This window comes from Lagopus muta, chromosome 5, assembly GCF_023343835.1.
Source record: "Lagopus muta isolate bLagMut1 chromosome 5, bLagMut1 primary, whole genome shotgun sequence".
In the NCBI taxonomy this organism is placed as follows: Eukaryota; Metazoa; Chordata; class Aves; order Galliformes; family Phasianidae; genus Lagopus; species Lagopus muta.
The window spans coordinates 142559-169148 of record NC_064437.1 but is presented as its reverse complement, the minus strand read 5'-3'; the positions used below and the strand labels follow the sequence as shown (position 1 = coordinate 169148).

General features: G+C 42.2%; 1 protein-coding gene across 1 annotated transcript in view; it reads right to left on the bottom strand.

Moving 5' to 3' along the window:
* Positions 1–3062: 3062 nt before the first annotated feature.
* The window catches only part of SLC44A5 (solute carrier family 44 member 5), a 58574-nt gene continuing 35046 nt past the window's right edge, over positions 3063–26590 (bottom strand). The window contains exons 9-22 of the mRNA XM_048947066.1: positions 26401–26484; positions 24958–25070; positions 24449–24580; positions 22139–22238; positions 19509–19601; positions 17818–17905; positions 16854–17116; positions 14761–14855; positions 14270–14373; positions 12956–13029; positions 11210–11280; positions 10346–10434; positions 9636–9720; positions 3063–8051 (exon numbers count right to left, since the gene is read on the bottom strand). Coding sequence (XP_048803023.1) covers positions 7939–8051; positions 9636–9720; positions 10346–10434; positions 11210–11280; positions 12956–13029; positions 14270–14373; positions 14761–14855; positions 16854–17116; positions 17818–17905; positions 19509–19601; positions 22139–22238; positions 24449–24580; positions 24958–25070; positions 26401–26484 — 1504 coding nt within the window. The 3' untranslated portion in view covers positions 3063–7938. The remainder of the gene's footprint in view (positions 8052–9635; positions 9721–10345; positions 10435–11209; positions 11281–12955; positions 13030–14269; positions 14374–14760; positions 14856–16853; positions 17117–17817; positions 17906–19508; positions 19602–22138; positions 22239–24448; positions 24581–24957; positions 25071–26400; positions 26485–26590) is intronic.

The window sequence follows — 26590 nt, the reverse complement described above, 5'->3', positions numbered from 1 at the left end:
GGGAGGTTGTGGATGCCCCGTCCTTGGACGTGTTTAAGGCCAGGTTGGACGGGGTCCTGGGCAACCTGATCTGAATGTGTATGTTTGGTGGCCCTGCTAGGCAGGGGGGTTGGAACTACATGATCCTTGGGGTCCCTTCCAACCCGGGTGATTCTGTGATTCTGTGATTCTGTGATTCTGTGACCCAGAACCCACACAGTTGGGAATTACATCACAAGCTGTTTAACTGTTTTGGACCACTGTTAGCATTCTCACAAAACAAAAGATTCGTGAAACACACCAGTACGAACTATGAAGCTCATGAGGTTTAAAAAGAAAGAAGTGAAACAAAAACAAACTGCAATATGTTTTTTTTTTTTAATTATCATTTGAAGCACATTAAATGCACAACTTTCTCCTGAGACTACTTGGATTATTTTCCAGATAGCAAGTCTGGGCTCTTAGGACTGCAGAATTAAAATAGATCACCCACAGAGCATAGCCAAAGCAAGAAAAATGAGAATTTGGGACTCGATGAAATGAAAGTTGATTCGACACAGGAAATTGAGTTGGTCAGATGCGTTGAAAATGATGGCAACCAGAAACTACATTATGAAGCACTGTATAAAACAGTCCCTTCCTTTCCAAGCCATCTGCAGCTGTGCGGATTTGCAGCAGCATGCCAGGTCTTACAAGAAAACACTCTAAGAGCAGTGTTCATCTGCAAAGTCAAATTGCAAAGACATCACAGATGGTATACATCAAACACTGGCCAAGACAAAGGGCAGAAAAATTTCGATCCCATGTTTATGGCCAGAGTCTGTTTTGCTACAGCAAGTCAATTATGGCATCATTTCCTTCTTCAGTAGAAATTTCAGTCAGTTTGAGCCACTCCTCCTGGCTGCATCACCACTCTGATCAGCGCAATTGCAGCACAGTTAGGATGCACCACACCCACAGCAAGGAGGGCAGCCAGGAGCCTTCTCCTCCCATTTCCCAGTGCAGCAGCCATTGCAGAAGTGCCCTGAGCAGAGCTCTGCACTTCCCCCAGCAGAACAGTACTGCCTGAAACCAAGAAGCCATGCTGTGTCCCACCCAGTGGCAACCCGGGTTACTGGCTGGCACCCCAAACCTACATTGTACGAAGCTAACCTTGAGAGGCAGCAGCTGGAAAGACTAACCACGAGCTTTGCAAAATAGGATCCCTGGAAAAGAGTGGAATCCTGGTACACTCCAGAAAACCAGGCTCCATTTTGAACTCATCTGGATGGAGGTTAAAGTTTCTATGGCCTGCAGCCGTTGGTAGATTTAAAGGTAATAGGAATGAAAAGAAAGTCTGTGAGATGTAAAACATGTCAGTCTGAAAGCACACTTTCAAGGAGGCAAAAGACAATTTTGTTAGTAAGCCTGACATTTTCTGAAGAACTACAAATATATAGTGTTCCAACAGATGATGTGTGTTAAAAGGAGATACTGATGTAGTTAAAGCAAATTTAATTAAAGTAACTATGTACATATGAGACACATAGTAAAAGTCCTCCCTTCTCCAACATTCCCTTAGAATAATGCGTATATCACAAGTGCATCTTTTGGCAGCTGAGTACACTGACAGGTTCTGCAGGGCTATACATCATCACCTGAACTCAGATAATGGTAGCGTGGCTTTAACAGACTAAATTGCATCTGATATAATATTAACCAAAAATAAGCACATTTTCCTTACTGTAGACTTACTGTAAAGCAACAGTGTCCTTTCCTCTTCTGAGCAGCAGAGAAGTCATCCTTTTCTGCAGGGCTCACTTCTCTGCCCATGTCGGCTCAGCTGCTAAACTGGGGTCAGGAAAAGCCAGTGTCCTTTAGGGGATGACTTTTAGAGTTCATCTTCTACTATATAGCTGGAACTGAACTTGAGCACATCCAAACTCGTGGGGCAGACTCACTCTCTTCTCCGTAAGCATTTGCCTTGTGACCACCTTCATTTCACTCTTTCCCTCTGAGAGTCGTAGAGCAGAGCAGGGTAGAACTGCTGCATGCTGTGCCATACCAGCACCGCTGCTCACCCACCACAGGTTCTGGCTGGCAAGGACTGCGCAACACCGACCCACTGACAGCCCCATTGGAACTGACAGCAGTTACCTCTCTAAGCAACCGTATCTCTTGCTGCGAGCCCTTATGCACCGAACGCGTAGCTTTAAATGACATAAGCTGCAACTATGAGAGGAACTCCTATGTACCCATGAATCTGCTGCCCAGTCGCCATGTTCTCGCTCACTTGCAGAGAAAGACGAACGCCTCCTGCCAGCACAGCCCCGCTCTGCAAGGTGCCAGCAATGCCCAGATGCCTGCAAGCATCGCTTCGTTTTTGTGTTAACTCAGAAACTCTACTGCGTGGTTTCATCGCAGCGACAGCTCGAGGCCAGAGCGCCCTCGGCTGCACGACGGCACACAGCAGCCTGCTGCGGCTGTCGGCACCCCGATGGAATTCTGCCTTTGTCCGCACAGCAGCTCCAGCGCTGCTGAGCCGCCTCTGCTGAAATTCGTCCTCACCTCTGAAACACTTTAGCACTTTTTCAAAGGAATTATTATTGTTTTAACTTAATTTCTCCCTTCAACCTGGAAACACTGCACTGCAGGCAGCAATGCTGTTCCTCTTCCTCCCCTTACAGCAAAGGCCGACACGGAACGCGGCACGCGCCCGCGCAGCTGCAGCCCTCAGCACCTCCTGCACGCGCCGAGCGCCCGGCGACCCGCCAACACGGGGCAGGAGGAAAGCACGGCTTTGGCCGAGTCTGCGGAAACCAAATCACAGGGCAGGACTGCGGCTGGTACAAACTCGTCCGGCAAAAAGGTTTCCGAACAGGTCCGACTAAAAAGCCGCGGTTGTTCCCTACGCAGTCGAAGAAACACAACGGCACCGCCAGCGCCCGGGCCGCCACCACAGCGCCAGCACTCCCGGCCGTTAAGCAGCAGCCGCGCGCCGCCCCGCCCCGCCCGCCCGCGCTCCCCTCACAGCGGCCGCCCCCCCCGCCCTCCATCCCGGCCCGGGGCCGCGCACAGCGCTGCACGAGCACACGCACTCTGCTTTGTATCTAAATCTTTATTAGAACAATCCCCAAGAGCTGTAAAACAGTGAGCAACAACAGAATTAAATATTAAACGCTTCAGTTACCAAAGGTGTTTAAACAATACGTTCCTATTTCTGCATAGCAGAAGCGAACAGGTTTTAGAGCTCAAGCTGCCATGCGCTCGTGTTAACTTGGTTTTGGCACGATAATAACACACCTTTACCAATCACATAATTATTGAAACAGACAGTAATTTCCATTTCTCAGTCCTTGCAGAGCCTTTCTGTGATCTTACACCTTGTTATATGGGACAAATGCCTGTGGGCTTTCTGTAACGTCACGTAACAGACAGCTGCAGTATTAGTGCTAGTAGTATTAACTAAACATGAAGAAACAGTTGTATTTCCCACTTGATTACAGCGCAGTACAAATTACTTATTACCTCAAAAAATCATCACCTGTATCAAAAGATAAAAAATCTAGAATCGTTTATAAAACACCTCCAGAATAGCAAACCATCAGTCTTAAAATGGAAACGACTTTACGCTCGTGAGCAACCAACGCTCTGCGGCAGAACCACGTGCATTTCCCAGCTGCTTTTACTCCAGCTGTGCCCCAATGCTCCCCGCAGCCATAGGGCACGGTGCTCGCAGACGCTGTCACGGGAGGCAGAATTGGCCGCACGTGGAAGTCCACTATCCATAAATCGAAGGTATAAAGAAGTCTACCGCTGAAAATTGAATGCTCTGACATCATTTTTATGTAATTGTTTGCAACAGCACAATTGCCATGTGTTTTCTCCTGGGCCAAACGGCATGCTCTCATGATCTGACAACAGCAACAGAAAAATTGTGCATGTTGCATTATGCAATTCAAATACATCTGACTTTTTTCCTACAATTAAGCTCTGTACCAGTTAATTTCAAATAGAGAGTACTGCTTCTCCTAGCTAGCCTTTTCCGTTGAGTCATTTATGTGACGCGAATCAACTTCAGGATATAAGCCAGGTAAAACAACAGCCAGGTAAGGCACTTCGTCAGAGGGCACAGGCGTCCAGGCTGAGCAACAAGCGACTGGTCGGAGGGACGTTCCACGTTACAGAGGACAGTCTCCTACAGTCACTGCCATGGCAACCGATTTTAGAACACTTACTGACCTCCCACAGGATAAGCCTGACATTATGGCTGCCAATCACCGCACCGGCCTACTGCAGGATGTGTAACAGCGAAACATTTCATACGTTTAAATACTGACGTTTGCAGGACTACTCAGCATCCTTACAGCACCCGACCCACAACAACCAACCGCTGGATACTACTTGGAAAAAAGCCTCAGTAAGGAAAATAATCTCACTTCACTTTTTTTTTTTTTTTTTTTTTTTTTTTTTTTTTTTTTTTGTGAGGGGGAGTTGGAGGGAGGAGGTTCCTTTTTTCGTTTGTTCTCTTTACAAAATTTGAAGGCTTGACATTAAAACTTTGGTATAAGACATGCAAATAAAAGCCATCCATTAATATATCACAGGGAGACACAATGAATTAAACCAGAACTAAAGCAAGCTTATTGCATGGATATGATACTGGCTATTTTCTAGTATCTCTTAGCTTCTACATTCTGCTTGTTCAAGAACTCCAAAGAAGTCTGATGCACTTAACAGGGCCTTTCTTCACAGCCATCCCACTTCTGCAGCTCTTCCACTGGCCAGAAAAACGCGCAGCCCGGGGCTGGGCAGGACGGCAGAAACCCCCCAGCACCGCTGGGTGCCTCGCACACAGCAGCAGCACCACGGGCTCCTGGGCTTCCAGGTCCCCAGCCGTCCCTGATTGCCTGCAGCACAGCCCCTCACCGCCCGGCGCCGCGCAGGGCTGCCCTGCCCTCATGAAATACTGAAAATTTCATCACTGACTCTGGTTGGCTCAGGATCAAGGAAAACATAACCTTTCACTGCCTTACACTCAGTCACACGTTCCACTCCACAGCAAAGAACGGAACTTCAAATTTGGTTCTAACTCAAGCAACAAGGCAGATGCCCAGATCCACAGACGCTGGCACTGGAAGCTGTGGTGCAAATCTCCGGACACGGCTCCACAGGACTAACTGGGCCATGCTCACCAGCCTAAAAACTCCTAAGTGAGTGTTTTCCAAGTAAATACTTGCAATAATTTCTACTTATTTTATTAACAGTAGTTTATTCTTTTTAAGCCAATGTTACTATTAAATCATTATTACTTATTTATTCAGTTTATTGATGACAAAATTAATATGGTATTGCTTTTATTTTCACAGTTCTCTTAGTTATATCATAAAGAAAATGGCTTTTAAGTTTTCTTCTCAGAAATGATGATCGCTTACATTCTAAATAATTTATTTTCACAAAATAGTGAGTGGAGCAATTTATAACATTTATATATATTTACTGTATATAAATAATAATGCAATTTAAAACTTTCGCTTTTAGAAATTCCTTTAGTAAATGCATAGGTTTGTTACAAAAGTCCTCTAATCAAATAACTGTATACTACTCTGTTACACTTCATTCCTAATAATCCCTACGGTTACATTCATATGATAAAAAAAGCACACCGTATTCAGAAATGAGCTTTTTCAGTTGAGGTCCCAGAAAGAGCCTGGGGTCCAGTAGCGACATACAGATTACCTAATGCAGTTTCTTTAGCTGCAAACTAATTGCATGGTAGTTAAAAGATGGTAATAAGCAGAGCATGGACCGTAAGCTCAAATCTCGCAGACAAGTGAGATTTCTATTAACAGTGACATATGCCCATGATGTTATTGGCTTAATTCTCTCGGACGACATCCGAGTAATAGGGGTTTCAATATTCACTGCCACACGTGTGATGAGAAAGGAAAGATGATGAGGACAGAAACCATAAGTCAGTTTTCAGAAGCTATATTTCTCAGCCCTTTCTGTAAGTCAAGTTTACAGTATCTCAAGTGAGGTTCTCAAAAACTGAAGGTGCCCAGTCACCAGTTCAGTTGGAAACTGTATGCCTTTATTTTACATTATCTAAGTCCAAAAGAGAACCACTCATTTATGCTTCAGGGGGAAGAGCTATGGTGCCTGCTGGATCACAGAACTCACACCAGCATCCTGCTACTCGTACTTCCACTCACAGGACTCCACGACCCCATCACGGCCATGACTCCAAGCAGGTGGGTGACAACACTCGTGCATTAGCTTCACCCCAGGCCTACTGCATAAAGGATAGTCTGTCTGTCCTTGTTGGGATTCAAGTGATCACAAGCTGAAGCCGTAAGTCAAAGAGCAAAAATCATCTTGGAATACGTGTTGTCAGTAAATTTTCCCCAGAAATAAGAATTCAGATCATTTGGAAAAGAATTTGCCTTTCTCTTTGTGATAGCAAGAGACTCTTTGGGCTAGCAAAGTATTTCCAGCGGCCAAATTCCTGCCATGGATTTAGAAGAGGTATGTCACATGCCAGCTCCTGAAAGTGGCAATGGAATACCTCATTTAGTACTGTGGAATCCGTGAAAACTAATGGCACGCCTCAGAACCTTTTTAGTTCAGCTCATGGCAGTAATGGACTCTGTAGACAGAGTATAAGATACTTTTTATGAGCAGAGCTGTAACTTGACCCAGTGACAGTTCTACTAAAGGGAGGTTCATAGGCCTGAACAGAATGTTAATATGCTTTTCCAAAAAAAAAAATAATAATAATTTCTAACAACCAACAATCTTAACGAGTCTCAAAGAGGACACCAAATCTTTTGGAGTTTCTTCCAGTAGCTAATTAATGCTGCATCATGAGGAGACTCCAGTCCAATATCTTATTTTTGAATCTTACTGTATAAGCCACTGAGAGACCAGAGACTGCAGGAGGTGCACGCCTTGGATCTCAGAACCCACGCTGCCATTGCAGTACCTACTGAGAAGCCTTTCTGAACTAGGCAGATGCAGCGGAGGTCCCGTGTACATATACAGCCAAAACTTCCTTGCAAGGAAAACAAAATATGGCATTCCATTTTCCTCTCAGCGCAGCTCAACTTCCTCATAATGTAGAATACAAAGACTCACTGAAGATGGGATATTAACACAAGCATCTGTCTTTTACACATCAGCTAGGAAATGATATCTTTGCCAACATGGATCAGACAGAACTTCGTCTGTGTGAACCACAGATCTCTCTTTGAAGCACCATAGGATCCTGTCTCAATTATATCATCTTTCAAGCACAACTCAAAGAAAACTTCACTTTAAGCAGCACCAACAGAGAGAGTAGTCTTCTCAGATTGCTTTCTTCAGGACTACACGTACCATCATTTCTTAGAACACACACTTGTCAACGGGATTAAAACGGTATTACATTTCAGTGTAGGGAACCATTAATGCATGTATAATCACAGTTTAAATAGCTGACAACCAGCATGTACAAAAAATACAATCATAGCACCATATTTACAGATTTAGTAGCATCTCTGGTTAACTAGAGACTCCCAAACTATCTTTTTTATGGCTAATTAGGTTACATTTAGTGCTTTCAAAAAATTGCCTGAATATCTTTTACAAATATACACTTATAAAAAGAAATGCTATCAAAACTGCTGTCATTTAAGGCAGCACCTTGTGTTAAAAAAGTTATTAAAACATTATTATAGACTTACAAAAGCTTCAAATTTACATTTTTTTCTTTCCATAGGCACTCTATAGACTAAAATGTGGCCTTGTTTCACAGCTGTTAGCTTAAGCTTTTAAACTAATAAAACATTATCAATGCTGCTGATTTTTTTAAAGATGTAAGCAAGAGGAAAAAAGAATCACCCATTAACTAGAAGCATCATTTACAGTATTTACTTGTGCCTAATTTACACACATTTTGCTTAAAAGTGACACTGTTTTGATGCTGAGGTTTATTGCATGTTATCCTATTGCCTTCTTAGGGCTTAGCTCCTTCTTCCCTAGAATTCGGTGGAGGCTAGCTGACATGAAGTAGGGTTTTGCTGTAGATCCATCATTTCTTTCCAGGTCTTCACCTGAATTTACACAGCAAAGCAGCAAACAGCAGCACACCAAAACACACACATGAGAGAAAGAGAGAGAGTTGAGGAAGGGAGAGAGCAAAAGAATCAACATTTTAAAAACTCTCAGGGAAAGTTCTGACTCGTTAAAATGCTGAAGGACACCACAAAACAACTTTTTTTCACAAGTCAGACATTGTTTTACATAAAGCAGAGGCATACACCTAATTATTTTAAAGTGACAGCCACGCATCCCTTTTGTTCTCCACTCCTTTGCTCTGGTGCTGTAAGTGAGGTTGTCAGGAACTCACAATGCCTCCACAATGCTGGTGGCCACATTTTTTCTAAAGCAGCCCGACATTTTGACCAGAGGTAGCTTTGGGTTTAAGCATTTTTTTCAACTGGACCTTTTTCACTGCTTGAGATGAAGCTCTCCAAAAAACCTAGTGCTGCCAGTGCACAACATCCTACAGTATTTCCTATTGTATGACAGCAAATGGAAGCATGGGAAGCAAAACAGAACATGGATTTAAAGTAACGAGATGGGCGTATTCCTTGTTTTCCTACAGAAGGTTGTGTGTACATCACTGGTCTGGGTTCAGCCCAGCGTTAATGCCTCGCACAGACAGGTGAACAATCTCACACTGAGGGGCAGTCTGGAAAGAGTGTGCAGTGGAGAAGGGTTACTGCAACTGCAGCCTTGCAAAGGCAGGCAGCTGCTTCTGCAAAGCCAAACAGAAAGCACTAGTTGCATGGAACGGCCACAGATGTCAGAGAACGCAAATCTTCACGACAGCATGTCGTGACATGACAGCATGTACTGCACATATAAATTAACTGTAGGCCTCTGGGGTAAACTAAAATGAAAATCTGATAGTTTTGAGTGTGCCAACCAACTTCCTAAACTTTATCAGTTTGATTAATTTGCATTTTATTCTCAACTTCTTAACTATAACTCAAGTTAATATTCTTAACTTGAGTAACCATTTACGTGCTTGTTTTCACTTTAACTTATTTACTGGATGATTATTAGTAGTGTTAGGTGGATATCTGCTTGTGCCTTTAGCGCTGACAAAATGTCTTAGGGCATACTAACTGCATGTCCATAAGCTCTTTTAAGAACCCCCTATTGTTTTACACTAGCCTGGTATTATCTCACACATAAAACAGAGATCTTTCAAATGTACAGGGATAATCAGTCATGAGAAAAGAAGGAAATTCCTACTATATTTTGTCTTTTGCATAAAACACTCTGCAACACATGCTGAGAAGAACCAATGGTATGGCCTCAGAATGACAGGGCTGCACAGAGTGTTGCTCATTTTATTTCAGCCTTCACTCAGTGAAGTTCGCAATAGTTAAAGAACATCTGAAGAAGAAAAGCCAGATATCCATGTGAGCTGCAACTCCCTTCTCTTTAAGACTGAGACACACTTCTGCACACAACCATGCATCGAAGAGTGAGTCTGAAAAGCAAAGTAATACTTTTCCTCACTCAATCTCCAAGCACGTGAACAGAATTCTGTAAGGAACAGAAAAGGTGCCTTTGTACTCCTCCTGTGACTCGCAGGTATTAATGAAAGAAAACTCAGTACTTACAAAAGCAGAGGAAAAGTGTATCAACACACATTGCATAGACACTGAAGAACCCGTGTGCCACTAGGTAGGAGCCAATAATGACAGTCTACAAAAGACAAACCACAATAAAACCCCAAATGTTAGCTCGACACCAATGTGGCGATGTTAACACAAGTCAGATGCCTACTCTGCTGAGCAAGTTTTGGAAGATTTAATTGCATCTCCTTAATTCTATCAGATGCTACTGATGTTGTGGAAAGGGATTAGACATTCAAGACACTGCATGCAGTAGCCACCAGTTTTTCAGCTGTCAAACTGAAGCCATTTCAACCTCCATGGAGAATATCTGTAAGCACATTCTGAGCTCCTTCAGAAGACAGTAATCTAAAGAATCACTCATCCTAGAGTTGTTTCACAGTCCACATGGGCTGCTCTGTAGCAAGAAAAGGGACATCACAGACTTTTTCCATTAGAAGCCACAGTGTCACTGGTGCTTCACCATCAGCCTTTGCTGTTTGGGAAGCCTGAGCAAAGAAAACCTGTAACCCTTTTTCCCCAGAAGGTGCAGAGTTACTGCAGTGTGACTTCTGTCTGAGCAACCCAGAGGAGCGGAATATAACAGATCACTCCTCACTGAAGAGCACGACAGCAGCTGTTACCAGAACGCACCCTGACTAATCTGAACACCTCAAACTGCCTTCTGTGTTCAGGGGGTTAGACAGTTGCCTTACCAACAATGGTACCCAGTAGTAGTTTAGTGCTGGTGCTTCCTGGGCAAAGACTGGTATTCTCTGTGTGAAGAAGAAGAACGCGAGAACACCTGCAAGAAGCACAAAAGATTAGCAATTCTTGGGTACCTGATTTCTGAACACCTAAAGGAGGGATGTGACAAGAGCAACATACAGTAGGCCCAAGGCTGGTTTATACAAGAGACTGTGAATAATACATTTCTCCATCCTAATTATCTCCTGGATCTGTATTCTGAACAGAAGAGAGATGTACATGCATCAGTTACCATAACGGTATTCATAGGTCCAGGAAGACTTCAAACAGTTGTTTTATTTCACCACTTTACTGGATTTAATTTCAAAATGATGATGAATAATAATGAAGACAATAATGCGGGATAATAACAAAGATGAGTGGGTGGATTTTTTTTCCTAAAATAAAAGCAGTCAGCAAAATCCAGCTTTAGATTCTATTGCTCGAAGAAATTCTTAACTATTTCACAATAAAATAAAAAGAAATGGCAGTGCTAGTGAAGTACACAACAGTAGATTTAGAACAGAACAGCTCAGAACAGCTCAATGGATTATGGCTGATCTATGGGGTATGAATTTGGTTTGATCCAGCTGCAATGCTTTGGCTGCAGAAGTCCTTCCATTAGCAACACCTGCCAGCCTAACAAAAGCAATTACAGAAAAGATGCTGTACAACCACACAGGGAATAAAGAGGGGGAAAAAGAAAAAAAAATAATAATTCAATAGTCAGACCAAAGAGAACCTCTTAACTGCTAAGTAAGCATACATGAACATGGGAGGCACACTTGTAGGTAACAGTAAATAGGAATTTGGAAAAAAATCAGTCATCTTACCTACACCACCAGCTACGAGAATTTTCCCCAGGAATAAAAGAAAGTCTGTGACTTTGTCCAGAACTGCAACTCTGTTCAGCAAAGGACAAAGGATACATAGTTATCACAAACCTTCAATTTGTGTTCTTCTTCATTACACCTACTGACAAAAGCTGGTTTCACAGACTGACAATGTAACAAAAGCAGCACTGAGACGAACTTCATTACAGCCTAATCCAACGAGGCAAAAAACAACCCAAAACACAAAAACAACCCGAGCACCTTGCTGAATTAGGCCTTGACAAGGCAGGCCCAGTGAATTAGGCCTGCAGACTGCCTATTGCCCTTGGTAAAAAAAAAAAAACAGAAATAAAAAAAATTTAAAAAGTGTCAAAATATCCTTGTTTCAAACTTTCCGCTAGGGTCACAGACAAGCTAGCCCCAAAGAGGCAAAATAAACACCACAACAAAAAGCAAAGTTTATGCAGACTGTTGGTAGGTTCTCTTCTCTCTTGGTCCCATCTGGCCACATTTCGTGACTCCATGACATGCCAAATCCACATCACTATTTTAAGATACATGGTAACACTGAAGGTAGGAGCTCTCAAAGCAGGGGGACAGTCACTGATGAACGAATGAAGGCAGGCAGACAGAAAAACAGTAAGTCTGCAGACTTCACTGAAAGCAACAGCTGCCACCTTCTGCTTGAAATCCTGCCAGCCTGTCTTATCAGAAACTGCAGGTAAATAACAGCATGGAAAACGAGCTTCGCATCATCAGCCTCATGCCAGCACTGACAGCTGTGCATATGGTAATATACTGTACTGACTGCCACGATGGATGAGCATTAACAAATATTAAAGAGAAGAAATCATTATTAGCCCACGGGAGATCAAGAACTGAAAACACACAAAATAAACAAAACAATAAAACTGAATGTCTGCATTTTAGCCATTACTCCTATTAAGAGCAGAAGCACAAAGGACAGTGAGGTGGTAGTTCTGAGAGGAAACAAAGGCACCTTCTTTTTCCTCCTGCAGAGGCAGTACCTGATACAGACACAGCACCACTGTTCTGATATTAATGCAGGGTAACAGAGTGGATGTATTCCATTTTCCCATGTCCAGTCCATTCCTCCTCTATTTTAAGCACTGGTTCCATTTCGCTCTCTTTCAACATCCCCTTCAATTCCTCTCTTCCTCCCAGTCCTTCACTAAATAACATAAACTACTTTCTGAGCTGTTTGAGCAGGTCCAAAGCAGGGACACGAGGGTGCTCAGAGGGCTGGAGCACCTCTCCCGGAGACAAGCTGAGGGAGATAGGCATGCTTCAGCCTGGAGAAAAGGCGGCTCTGGGGAGACCTCACTGTGGCCTTCCAGCACAGCAACAGGATGATATGCACTGGATGGGCTTTAGGCTCCCTCCCAACCCCAGTCATTCTATGATTCCATGATCATCCCATTGCTTTTTATGCACAGATCTTCTCACATAGGGCTTCCATCAGTTACTTACAGGCAGAATTACAATCTAGTATGTGCTTAGGATTCTAAAAGAGCAACCTAAACGGAACAGTTACATTAGATCAAATTTGCATAGGTTACTATGCCAGACAGCTCCCTTTTACAAACTGGCTACTAGAAGTGATGGCCATGTCCCTAGACAGATCCGTTAATGGTCGGAGCGGAGGTGGAAGAGGAAGGAAGTGTGTCTTCACAGAGCAACAGCAGCAAACACCGACATTTCCAAGGACTGGAGACGGCCCCTTACCTCACCACATTTCTCATGAGCAGAAAGAATGCCTCCTTTGCCGAGGTGCAGAAGTTTTTACCATATATGGCAATCTGCAAAACAACAGCGCTGGTAAGGACTCCAAAAGATCAGGGCGCCCCTGCACTGAGGATCACGCTCCCGTAACGCACAGCTCCCCCTAGCGCACGGCCCGGGAACGCTCCGTGAACACAGCGCTTCTCCCAGCCACCTCACGGCGCTTCCCGCCAGTGTGCGGCACAGCACCATTCATCTCTCTTCCAATCAGCTGACTTTGAGCATGCTACCCTCACAGATCTGAAAGGGCACAACTTAGTTTTCCAAAGACAGCAAAAAATGCTTCTTACTGAGGGATTCTTCTCCTTGCTAGCTACCCACGTGAGATTCATATCCTCCCCTAAGCATCTCATAATTCTTAGGTGGAAAAGGAACAGGTGCTTGAAGAGCAGAAGTGAGTTAAGCCACTTAGATAATGACTTGGACCTGACTGTCTCAAGAAGAAATCAGCAATATCAGTATCAAAGTCAGTGGATTTACGTCAGCATGAAGTATGGCCACTGAAGTTACAGAGGAACAAAACCATTTCATCTTTCTGGAATAACGTCTACAAAGCGGGTAGTGTTTAGAGAGCTCTTCTGGAGTGCAGCCAGTTTGCCAGCTGTAAACAGGATGTTCAAAAACAACAACATGGGTCAAAATGGACCTCTTAGTCCCACTTACTTTGAGATAATGCCTGCGACTAGCATTCAATCACTTAAATTATTTCAAGTCAGAACATCCTCAGGTGAAATACATAATCTATTTATTCAGATGACAATCTGGGATTTCTCTTTCAGAAGCCAAAATAACAGGATTTATTTTAGAGTAACATCACTGCTGCTGCTAATAGAATTTGTGCTTTTGTCTTCCTAGACAAATACAGACACCACACACCTCCTGACTTCCTTATTCAAACACTGCCTCCAAGCAGAAGTGTCACATCAACACGCAGTAAAAAACAAGTCTGCGTTCCTGTTGAAGTAGGACTCCTGCTGCTGAATCACAGGGGGAAATTAACCAGTGCTGCCATTCCCTTCCACTTCCTTTGTAGGGCAGGGAGAAAGGACAAGGACAGGCAAGAAAAGGAAAGAACTTAGAAGAAGAAAAAAAACCCTTACTTTTCCATTGTAGCACCACATGCACTTCCTGAAAACTCCCACAAATCACTTTATTTATTCAGCAGATTCTAGTACTGCTGGCTGTTTACCAACTAGTAGCTGCTAGGGTATTTTAGTGTCTCACACAGGGCAGACCACATGCAAAGACAGCACATACCATGATGTAGGCATTTCTGTTTATAAATTTTAAGAATCTTTCCAAACACCAGAAACAGCATTTGAGGCAGCAGAGTAGAAATCTAGTGAAGGAGTTCTGTGTACCTGAAAAAAGGAGAAAGCACATCATAGACGGAACTTAGGAACAGTCTCCAGAAAACAGAAACATGTTGAGAAGAAAATCTTAAAACTGTGGCGAAAGTAGAAATGTTCTTCTTTTCTCCTGGGTACAGACTCTGCTTCCTAACCAAATTTAGCTCAATAGCTTTCAGCTAGATGAGATTCATGCCCCACGTGAACTCCACATTGAAGATCCAACTCACTCAATTTCAGCAAATCATCACAAATTCCATGGCTGTCAAATAGAACTGCAATGGCTAGTGCTAATGTGGAAGTCATCTCTTTTCATTTCTGAAAAATCATCTGGAGAACGGAAGGAAATAATTTACCAAAGGAGCTTTTAATAACCCAGTGCCGATTCATAAATCCCACCTTTCAGTTTGTGATCCAAGTACTCCAGTATTACTCTGATCAGCTGGACAATTGCAAGAATTAAGGCTCCAAATGCCAGTGAACCAGTATGGTATCTAAAACAAAATAAATGCTATTTGATGGTTGCATTCACATTAGTTAGTTCTGTCAAAACTTTATCTTAATCACAGTGGCACCGAACACGCATTCCCTGTCAGCACAACCCTTTGAGCAGTGCTGGAGAAGACATAACTTTCAGAATAAAGTCAGCCCTAGTCTGGGCAGAGTATGCATAGGAGATGTAATTACAGCAACCTAGCTGTAAGCCGAACTGTCAGCCAGTTATCTCATCAAGTCAAGAGAGGCTCTGAGTATCAAAAGATTATTATGAGCTCACTAATCCTATACCCAGGTTTTTAAAATGTGCCTATTCCTTACTTTCTATTAGTCAGCTATGCACTTATTGACTCAGTGCATCCTCTGAGCTGACAGGAAGCATCATGCTTTTAATGAGAAGAACTAAGCCTATAATGACAGTAGTTAGGGCACGGGACACAACACAGAGCAAAAATAGTGGGATGCACATCCTGAACAATGCTCTGTCTTGCTTCACCCACACTCGTAACAGCAGAAGGATTGTCCTACCAAAAGCTCACCTCTGCAAGCACAGAGGCACAACTTCAGGGGGATCCCAAAGGAGGCACTCAGAGGAAAGGACAGCCAACCCCAAGAGAGCCATCAGTCCCTTAGCTCAGATGTAAAGCCCATCAAGGTAAGTCAACAAGAATTGACTTCTTGAGCACCTTTCAGACTGGAGAGTGTTAATGACTTGGGGTACTGGACACATTCTGGGTTGCAAGGGAAGAGAATTATGAGATGCTTAGGGGAGGAATTAAAGGCAAATGAAGGGAGGAATCAAGCTTGAGGAACAAGCATGGTTAAAAATGAGGGATACAGGTAGGTACAAAAAGGGCCAGCTGCATATAAATAGCTACAGGTCAGCAAAGTTCTCTGGCCATGCACTGCATTTGATCAGCACAGTCTGACCTATCTTATTAAATTCCACCTCCAGCTATTTTTCTTAGTGAGGGACCTGCATGCCAGAAGCTCAACTAAGACCACAGGTTAGAGTGCCTGTGCAACTGTGGTGCCAGTAATTGGAGCAAATGAGAGTATGTGAGTGTGACTGTCAGCAGATATTAAGGTTAATTAGCTGGTGAGTAGCTTAGGTAGCTTGGGAGCCAAGTATGTGCATATTTCCCTAAAGCTGAAACTACAGGATGAGCTGGCTACTAGAGGGACCTGAGGGTCCTGGTCAACTGCTGGAGAGATTGTAGCATCTGCGATCGGCTGAGACCTTTTTGTGTATTTGCCTCCAGGAGCAAGGCACCTGGAGAAAGAGGCTGCTGGAGGAACCAGGGGTTCTGAAAACTGCCAGAGACAGATGTCCAAGGGTTACTGAGAGGTATGTGTGCGTACGAGCGTGTGTGTTTGTCTGTCTGCCTGTCAGTGAGGAAAGGACTGTAGGAACAACTGGAGCAGGGCTGTGAGCCTCAGGGATTCGTACATCCAGCTGCGAGTAACTGGGGCGTTTGGGGATCCAAGCACCAGCTACTGCACTAACAAGTGTCTAAGGCTACTGGCGGGACATGCGCCTTAAACATCTGTGTGCATGTACAATTATATATTCATAAAATTGGATAAAAGTGTAGGGGATGGCGGGAGTTACATACACCAGCAAACCTTCAAACTGATCAGTAAGGGACTCCGTAGAGGGGAACAGGCTGATGCCACTAGGGATGTTGGTGTTCATGCAAACACTCTGTGCATGTGCAGGTCAACCTGCATGGCCGGCTGTGTATGTGTGTGCTGCATACATGCATTTGGGTGTGTGCGCCTACTGGGAATAGCTGCTCAGCTTTTGCAAGGCTGGACCTCGCAGCATCAAGATACAGCTGCCTTGCCCTGCTGGGCTACTGGATTCATGATCCCCCTAAAGAATACACTTCCTGGCTAATCATTTTCAGTTTATATTCTCCATCTGGCTTCCTTAACTTTAAAAAGAGCACTTGTTGAATAAGTTACAAGGCTCACACAGAGCTTCACAGTCTTACCGTATTGCCCGTCCAAATGAAGAGAAGAGCGGCCACAGTGGAATGTCAGCTGGTTTTCGAGAAGCCCAGTAGTAAGAGGCAAAGGCACCAGCAAGGGTACACTGACCCAGTGCAATTGCAAAGTTTACCAGCCACAGAAAGACAAAGGCATTGGCTAACTGAAAGATGAAGATGTACTTATGGTACAGGCTTTCTCCTCCATAAAAAGCAAATGTACATTGAGCACCTGGGCATAATTTTGTTACATTGGTTGTATTAAATGTCTGCATAGAAAGAAAAAGAAACAACACAGTGAATTCTGTATAGAGTATCTCTAGGTCAGTGGCAATACAGCATCGTATAATTCTGCTTGATGTTTCCTTAACTTATCCAGCACTGCGTTCCAATAGTACATGAGCTTTCTACATACTTCAGGATTTATGCTAATGTCTTATGCAAAAGCTTGACTTTAATGTAGTTAGCAAAAAGGGCTGTTGATCACTTGCCTGAAACAAAAATGAATGGAATTTGAATTTCAGGAGTATCCTTTTAAGATACATACATTGCTATGGTTTCATTAAGGAAAACACACCCAGGTACATACTATTTATTTGAAAACAGTAGACCAAATCAGCACCTTGGGTAAATCACTCATTTGAAATGAAATGAAGCAAAGACAATGAAATAGAAACTTTACAAATTCAAAAACAACTTTCCAAATAAATCTGTATTTTTCTCTCTTTCTCACCCTGTAAAATAGAACCACTAATATCCACCTGCCTTATAGCACAGTTTAGAAGAAAAATTAGTTTATGTTTGTAAACTGCTCTGAACAAAGGAGTGTTATCTGAAGTATACTAGTTGCAGATTTAACATAAAGAATAATTCTTTTAAAATATGCATGTTTCCTAGCATTGCATTTAATAGCAATTAAGAAATGCAATTAGTGTAATTTTTACTAAAGGTAAACACTAGTTACACTTACCTCTGGGTCACAAGTCAGGTTTGCATACTTGCAGAGTGTTTGATTAGCCATTACTTTATACACAGGTTCTCCTGATGTAGCTAGAAAACTTAATGAAGTGTTTTAAGGAGGAATCACAGAACTAGGCTTTGAGCAACTTAAGACTCTGCAGTGGGGAACAACTGGTATTAAAGAGCCTGTGTAGATAATAGGAACATTATTTTTGCTATGCAGATATGTACACAAGGGTCTGAAAAACATGACAGAATATTCTCATTACTCAGAGAACTAAGTCAACCTCTATCTCTGAACTATAAAGCCTGGCCAGAATGGGCAAGAGGAAGTGTAGGGGCTGACCTGCTGGAGAGGAGCTAGGCCTGCTGGGGGGCAACAGGTCGGCCATGAGCCAACAGTGTGCCCCTCTGGCCAAGAAGGCCAACGGTATCCTGGAGTGCATTAAAAAGAGCATGGCCAGCAAGTCAAGGGAGGTGATCCTCCCCCTCTACTCTGCCCTGGTGAGGCCACATTTGGAACACTAAGTACAGTTCTGGGCTCCCCAGCTTAAAAAAGACAAGGATCTCCTAAAATGGATTCAGCAGAGGGCCACAAAGATGAGACAGGATCTGGAGCATCTCCGCCACAAGGAAAGGCTGGGTGACCCGGGTCTGTTCAGCCTGGGGAAAAGAAGACTAAGAGGGGGATCTGACATGTTTGTAATTACCTAAAGAGAGGTGGGAAGCAAATGGATGAGGCCAGGCTCTTCTTGGTGGTGCATAGGGATAGGACAAGGAGTAATGGCCTAAAACTTCAACACAGGGAGTTCCATACTAACATGCAGAAGAAATTCTTTTCAGTAAGGATGAAGGAGCACTGGAAGAGGCTGCCCAGAGAGGCAGTGGAGTCCCCTTCTCAGGAGATATTCAGTACCCATCTGGACGCCCACCTGTGCAACCCACTGTAGGGTATCTGCTTAGCAGGGGGTTGGACTCAGTGGTTGGACTCAATGATCTCTTGAGGTTCCTTCCAACCCCTGCAATTCTATGAGTGTGATTCTGCAATGACCTTGAAGGTAGCCTCAGTCTCTCCTGCACACCTACTATGGCAAGGCCGTTTATGCAGTGGTTCTTTGACTACTCTGCTTTGATGAAAGTAGACACAGCACAAGGATAAATTCACATTGTCCTGAACAACCACGTCTGAACATTGTGGTATGCGAAAGAAGAAAACTTTGTTTTCAAAAAGCAATGCTCCTGTTTCCAATACCTTGTCAAATCCCTGCTTTTCCAGGAACAAACAGTGGTGGCTGAGAGAACTCCATGCACTGTAAGTTCTCATTCCTCTCCTACACTTCTCTGAATAAAGACCACTTGGAAATTCCCCAGCTAAGAGACCATGGGCCTGTAGAGCAAGCAGCACATTAAATGCCATATTCCTTCTTTGCTGAGGACTTTTTTTCAACTGTTAAAGTCAACCTTAAGTAGTACACAAGGCCTTACATGATCCTTACTGCCTTGGCAGAAATTAAGACCACTGTCCAAACTATACATTGCACCCAACTATGCAGTGAGAAACAATCTTGCATCAATGCAGCAACTGACAGGTGACTAAATAGGCTTCTTGATACTGGCTTGGTTAGGTGATATCACAGAGCACGATCTTCTCTTTTAGAGCAGAAAAACACTATCCACAGAGGTATACAGGCAGAAGGATACACAGCTGTCACAGCCCAGTAGGAAATGCAAATTGCAATGAGTATGAAGGTGACAATTGGGTAGAACAACGTAGACATTATATAGCCAATAGCCCTGTAAAAGAAATAAAATACATCAGTAAGTTACAACAATTTAAGAAACACGCTTTTTATCAGCTCCTAATATAACCCTTTTTAGTTTGAGCTACTTGTTGATGGTGGTAGCATAATCTGGAGCTAGGACCTCAGAACTCTGCAGGCACTGTGTTCACATCTTTACTTCAGCATTTCTACCACTCCACTTCATTGGCACCAGTTGAAGTCATCTATTTGCCACGTTCAAGCCTGTCTTCTACTTTCTCTTTCTTCACTTCTGCTTCACTGATCCTGCCCTTTCTGGGCTGCAGACATCTGAAGACATTACCCTCTACTGCCACATCCCATGCTGCTCAGATCCTATGCCTTCTCTTCAGACCCAGCATAGCCTGAAATCACTCCTTACTACTTTGTATTTGAGGACTTTGTTCACAGCCCCTTTCCCGGCTTAAGTATTAGCTTGTTTGGGTAGGCATTCAGCTTGTCTTCAGAATTCCAGGACATTCTGACACCTTCCTGTGCATGTGCCATAGGAGAGCTGAAGTTTGCTGAAGAACAGTAAGCCTTGCACTGTTGAGCCCTTGAGCCCCTTTTTACATCAGGCCTGTTAGAGACTAGTAATCTACCAACACTTCCTGAGGCTAGAATGAGCACAGCAGATGCTATTGCTTTTCTGGGAGTTAATGGATGCAGTCCCTCTGGGTAATGTGGTGTTCCACAGACAAATGCCTTCAGCTGGGCATGAGACACTGGATGCGATACTGCAGAACACATTTTTTGTTCACTTAAGCTTACAGACTGGTTAATTTTACACTTGCACACCTATTTCCACTCCTTCAAATCTTCTTTCACTGACTCCATAAGCTTATCACAAGCCTATTAGTCCCTACAGCCAGTCATTTTTCTTGTATGACAGGTGGTACTTCAGATCCATTTGTTCTAGAGGAGGCAGTTTTCAGAACATAAAAGGTGACAAATTTACTCAGCTTTTGCTGCCAAACCAGAAAATGCTGTGGGGGAATGCAATAGAGCTGTTTCATGCACTCAAGAGGTACATGCCAAGGTCTGAGTCTTTAAATACAGAAGTACATTAAGAGTCACAAAGGAGGACATAGCTTTATGCTGTCTGAGAAATAATCACTAGGTATTAGCAGAAGTTCAGTGCTGTATTGTTCAGTAGTTAATGGCAGCTCTGTTAGTTACTATTAAAACCACAGACTTATGCAAAAAAACTGCTAACTGTCTCCTACTTTGGATTTCAAGTCAATTATTAGTATTGTAATCGTTATACTTTTAAGAGAATAGTTAAAAGGTATTGAAAAACATAATTTGATTTCCAGTCATTAAAAAAATATATTCTTTTTCCTCCTGAATAAACTGCACGGTCAGTTACAGTAATTACAGAGTGCACCTTGTGTTCTGCATGAGAGCAAAACCATTGCCCTCCAGTGACCATGCTGCTGAAAAAGTGTAGAATGGTGCTACTTCTCAGCAGAAAGTTTATAACATTTCTGAAATCCTTGTAACTGTCATGGCTATGAAGAAATTGTTATAGACAGTTAAAAGCATTCCTGAGAAACTGATAAGTATAATTTAGTTCTGCCCATTTTAACTGCTATGCCCTACTTGTACAATGACATAAGAAAGAAATGAGCACGTGACTGAATGCAAAGCTTCAGCATTTCTTAATCACAAAAATCCCAAATTCTGATTCCTGAGGACCATAGTGCCAATAGGGGGGGCAGAAAGCGCACACAGATGCACTCAGAGCTAAGTTTATGAGCTCTAGTAACAGAGCTCTGCTGCCAAGGAAGATGTTTTCAGTAGTTGTCAGTCAGAGCGTAGGCCTACCTGTAATGAAATCCAAGGGTCTGATTTTTCAAGCCCTTTTCCCCTTTTATAACCAGTTTTAAAAGAACTAAGCCTAGGCGCTGTATGAAACAGCAACATTGCAAACAAAGTCTATGCAGATTTCAGGAAATGCAAAATGAAATCTCCCGGCCTTTCAGCTAACACATCCTGCTCTGCTTTCCCTTTGCTCAGAGTTGAAAAGAAGTGTCTTGGGCTGAGCCATTTTACAATGTCTGGTCACAGAAGTCTCTTCAGATTCATTCTTGTCCACTTAGAAGTTCCACTGAAGCCAAAGAATCCAGTCTTTCCAGAATAACAGCCACTGTAACACTCCACCACCAGTATGGCACTTTGGAGACAATCAGTGACAGAGCAAGGTTGGCAAATATAGGTTCCCAGGCTCCTATTAATACTGTACCACACTCAGCATTTCAACCGATGCACCCTTTTACACTGAGAACACATAGTACCACCGTGTATGTACTCCTAAGGCAAGGAACTGAGATAAGAAACATCCTATTGCAAAACAGAAAGCAAAATCTCACCAACAGAGAATGAACATTCCATATACTATCCATTATTCTCAACAAATCCAGTATTGCACATTCACTCCCAACATTGCAGTACAAGATGAAGCTCAAGAAGATTATACCCTAGAGATCATTTTAATAAATTTTAAAAGATTTTAAAGTCAGACAAACATACCTACTACCTTCCTTTAACAGTGCAATAGCAATCCGGATCCTATTTCTTAGGAAGATCAGCATCAATATGATTATGATCTCAACAACACAAAGTAATATCACTGTAGGTGACAACAACAAAAAAAGATCAAATTTGTCAAGAATCAAACGAACACACTGCCTTTGCAAATTGCTTTTTTCATCTCGTCTTCTATTTTACACTACTGCTCATGAATTCCATGAGCTTCTCTGCTAAAGCAGATCTCCTTTCGTGTCACTGCTGCTAATTGCCAATTTCACGTCACAGCTTTCTGTGTGGCAGCACAGGGCAATTCTACATGTAGGGAATTAGTCAGAATGTAGCACCCATTAGCATTTCTAGTTTTAGAGGAAAAATGGAAGATAGCATCCCAAGGCAAAGATAATCATCCACTTCAACATGACTGCAACATTTAACCTTAAAAACGGTTTATCCTTAGCAAATTATATTTTTCATAAACAAGCATTTTCCAAGTTAATGCTTTACTGCTACTAGTTTGCAGCATCTAGATGCAATAAAATAAAAAGATGAGTTAATTTTTTCATGTAGAGCATGTTTTTGTGACGCATATTGTCCTAGCATTTAAATGCACTTAAATCATTAGTTTTGTTTGTGTATTAACTTGGTAGGAGCTTCTTTCATTTCACACTAGAAAAAAAAAAGAAAATCAAAAAGAAAAAAAAAGAGGCTAGGATAGAACACTTGGGCAAATTATTTGCAGCTTCCAGTCATGCTGCTGGAATCTTACAAACTGCCTCTGAGTTCTGAAAGCAGAGTGGCATGTCCCAGAACGTTTCTTCTGTTAGCAATGTTTGAGTCATTAACTAGATCTGGTTCAAAGAGTCTGCTTCAGTCTAATTTCTATTTATGTCAGTTCAAAACCTACTTTTACAGTAAAAAGAAAAAAAATAAACCTGGACTGCATGTTGGGTAGTCTGTGTCCTGAAACACATCTCCTCTGACTCTGAGACACATCTGTAAGTTTGGGTGGTTTAAAGAGCTAGATGACATCTAAACCAGCCCTGTGGCTGTGAGAACTGCAGTTGGCAAATAATCACTGTGGTGCTCAGAGCAAAGTTTTTGTTACGTGCATTTCAGTATCTATTTCGATACAGGTTTCCATGAAATAAAAGATTATCAGGTTTCACTTCTCATTTCATTTCAGTTCTTTTAAGTTAATGAGACTTGTCCCATTGTAAAACAAAAAAGAAAGCAATGTTAATACATGATGAGCTCTAGACTAGGACTGAGAAGGCCCACATTTTCTTCAAGGATATTTAAACTGCTTTGCTGGGTGAAATAATTTAATTCCTGACCACCTCAGTTCACTAATCTGGAAGTGACATTGACCTCCAGATAGACTCCATACTAGCTGCTAAGAGTCAGGCAGGACAAGAGATAGGAGAACTACAAGAGGTTGGAGACATAATGACATAAGATCCTCCAGAGATAGCATACTAGAAGTATTTGCCTCAATAAATGCATAAAGAGATGCCTCACGATCTTGACAATCCACAAAACAGAGAGAGGAGATTAACCTCGACACTACCATTCTATTAGTTCAGCTACTCATAGGGAGAAGAAGAGTTTTATCTAGATTGTATTCCATTCATCATTCCAGCTAAAGAATCTGCACGCCTGTTAGTAGAGCAGTAACAGCAGTGGAATTTATATCTTCCACACATTTGTTCTCTCTTCTGTCCCTTCTTCCCCGGGGAGATGTGCATGCTGCAAGCTCTCTTACTCCAGTAGAATTTTGTTCTAAATATATGTGCACATGCTCCTGTAAGAGAAGGCAATGAAGCACTCCTGAAAACAAAGCTAATCTAATTTGTGAAGGGTCATTCCACAGTCTTAGAGCAGATTCCAAAAAAACCTGATCATAGTGAGCTCTACCAAGTTCTTCAATGACCTGATCATAAGGAGTTCTACCAAGATGTGCCGTTATTAATCTTATCTCTGGGGCTCTCAGAGAGAATAAGTGGATTGGGAGAGAAAAATGCCCTTTCGCAACTTCATCAGGACTAACTTCTTCTTGCTCATTATGAAGACAGAACATACGAGAAGTGTAATACACAAGTATGTTTTTCACTGCCATCAGCAGTGTAATTGCACCATCTTTTTTTCCAAATATACTATCTTCCTTGCAAAAAACAGATATTTAATACAATACAAAGAAAAAGAATTCTTCTTACCTCTCTGAGGGACGTTTAGAAGGCAGACACTGTAACAAGACACTGATTCATTTTCCTGAATATCCATTAAGTGATACCAGTTTTAAAGGGCACTTACTAAATGCTAGCCACGTCTGCCTCAGTTGTAGGTACACGCGGAAGTCTGTCTGGAATCCAATGTCGTAAACAGTGAGGTCAGATCCAGGTATGCCTTTGAGATGATCATACTCCCAGTAGCAGTGCCAGATGCCTTTTAAAAAGCAATCAATATAAAACGTGTATTTCTGAAGACTGCGAAGACAAGGTTTTTTTTAAATAATCTTCTACAAGCCAAGTGTTGTAAATGCATTACTGTGAGACCAGTAGACTATGAAATAACATATATAAAAAGAAATATCAGTACAAATGAATAGAAAGTGCACCACGGGTAGATAATTCATGTAAATATATCGGCTGTTGTGACAGCAGAGCTGAATTTTTACTAAGTTTTGCTGCCATTTAAGCCCTTCACTATGAACCATGTCCAAAACCATACATTACTTCCCCCTGTTGTAAAATTTATATAATTACTGACTTTCCTTGCCCAAGCGTAAGGAAAAACAGCCTCACAAGCTAGATTACACTTACCATAGCCTATAATTCCAATCACACCAAATATGAAAATCCAGAAGAGAACCCCAGCTGTGAACCTCAACAGCACAAGGAAGAGCAGGCTCACTATCATTGCAATGAACAGCCCGCTGCAGAGATACAGAGATAAGAGACAGAAACAAAAAGCAAGACAAGTGTGAGAATCTTCTCTATCACACACATCTGTGGTGCCAAACAAAGGTCACTTCAGACAAAAGTCCCAGGCTGGATGGGACTTGGAGCAACCTGGTCTAATGGGAGGCAATGATCTTAAAGATCCCTTCCAACCCAAACCATTCTATAACTGAATCCAATTATTTTAAAATTGCATTATATAAGCATCATATTTGAAATGTGGAAACTAGCTTTCAGAATGTATAATTTCTGTCCAAAAACCAGTCATTTCCCTCTCCAGCCTATCTATGACATATCCTATGAAAGAACATGCACCATAGACCTGATTTCAATACACGATTTAGATAGAAGTGAGCTTGCTGAACATCCGTCTGATTTTCTTGCCACTGATAATTGCGAGCACAAAATAAGACAATGAAAAGCTGTCCTCCCACCAGTGGTGAAAAATCTTTAAAAGCTGATAATTTATGTTTCTCAGTTGTTCTTCACATGCAGTTCATTAGCCAAAGTTTATGTATTTATTGTTTTACAAGAGGATTTTCATTTAGGTTTGAGTAATATGTGCTTAGGGAAAAAATTTAGCTCTTGTTTTGACAGACCCAAGTCCTTCAAAAATAGCATAAACAGGCTAAGAATGCACATTTACTGACACTTTTGCTTCAGACAAAACACCCACTTTTGTTTCGGTGCTATTTTTATTGATCAGTGAGTATGAATTGCAAGATAAAGCTAATGCTGTTCAATACTTTTTGTTCTTGGTTTTGCTGCACCTGTTGCATTGGCACTAGCAGATTTATAATAGACGTGGCCATATACTGTGAGCAAGAACTCACAAATAGTTCTTTCTCTCTCCCTCTCTCATATTGACACTTAGCAAGCATAATTGTTTTGAAAATCTTTAAGAGTTTCAGTTTTGAAATTACCACACAGTTCTTGCAACACAAGATGTCCCCCCCTGTTTTTCCTGGTAGGATAACAAAAGCTGATTCCAAATCAACTGACATTCTACGCATAGAATCATAGAATCACTAAGGTTGGAAAAGACCTAAAAGATCACCCAGTCCAACCGTTCACCTATTCCCAATAGCTCCTACTAAACCATGTCAACAGCCACAGCATGTGTGCTGTGCTGTCCTTCCCTCATGTCCAAAATCATCACATTGCTATAATGTGATGAAAGAAGTTACCGTTGCTCCTTGAGTTTAAATGTAGAATTGGCAACAAACACATCCATGATCTACTCTTTCATTTCTTCACACTCCCAAGTGGCTTTGGAAAATTTACAATCACTCATTAAAATCTTACATTAATATCCAATACCAAGAAATGGCATAGTCTTCAAAAACTTTCATTCCAACTGATCTTGCATCCAGGACATTGTTGATACCGCTGAGAAAAGACAAACCCAAGAAAAGGTTGCTTTGGGCAGACAAGCAGAATTGATTCAAACAACGGATAGCCTCCAGTAAACAGATCTGAAATATCGTTGCTAATC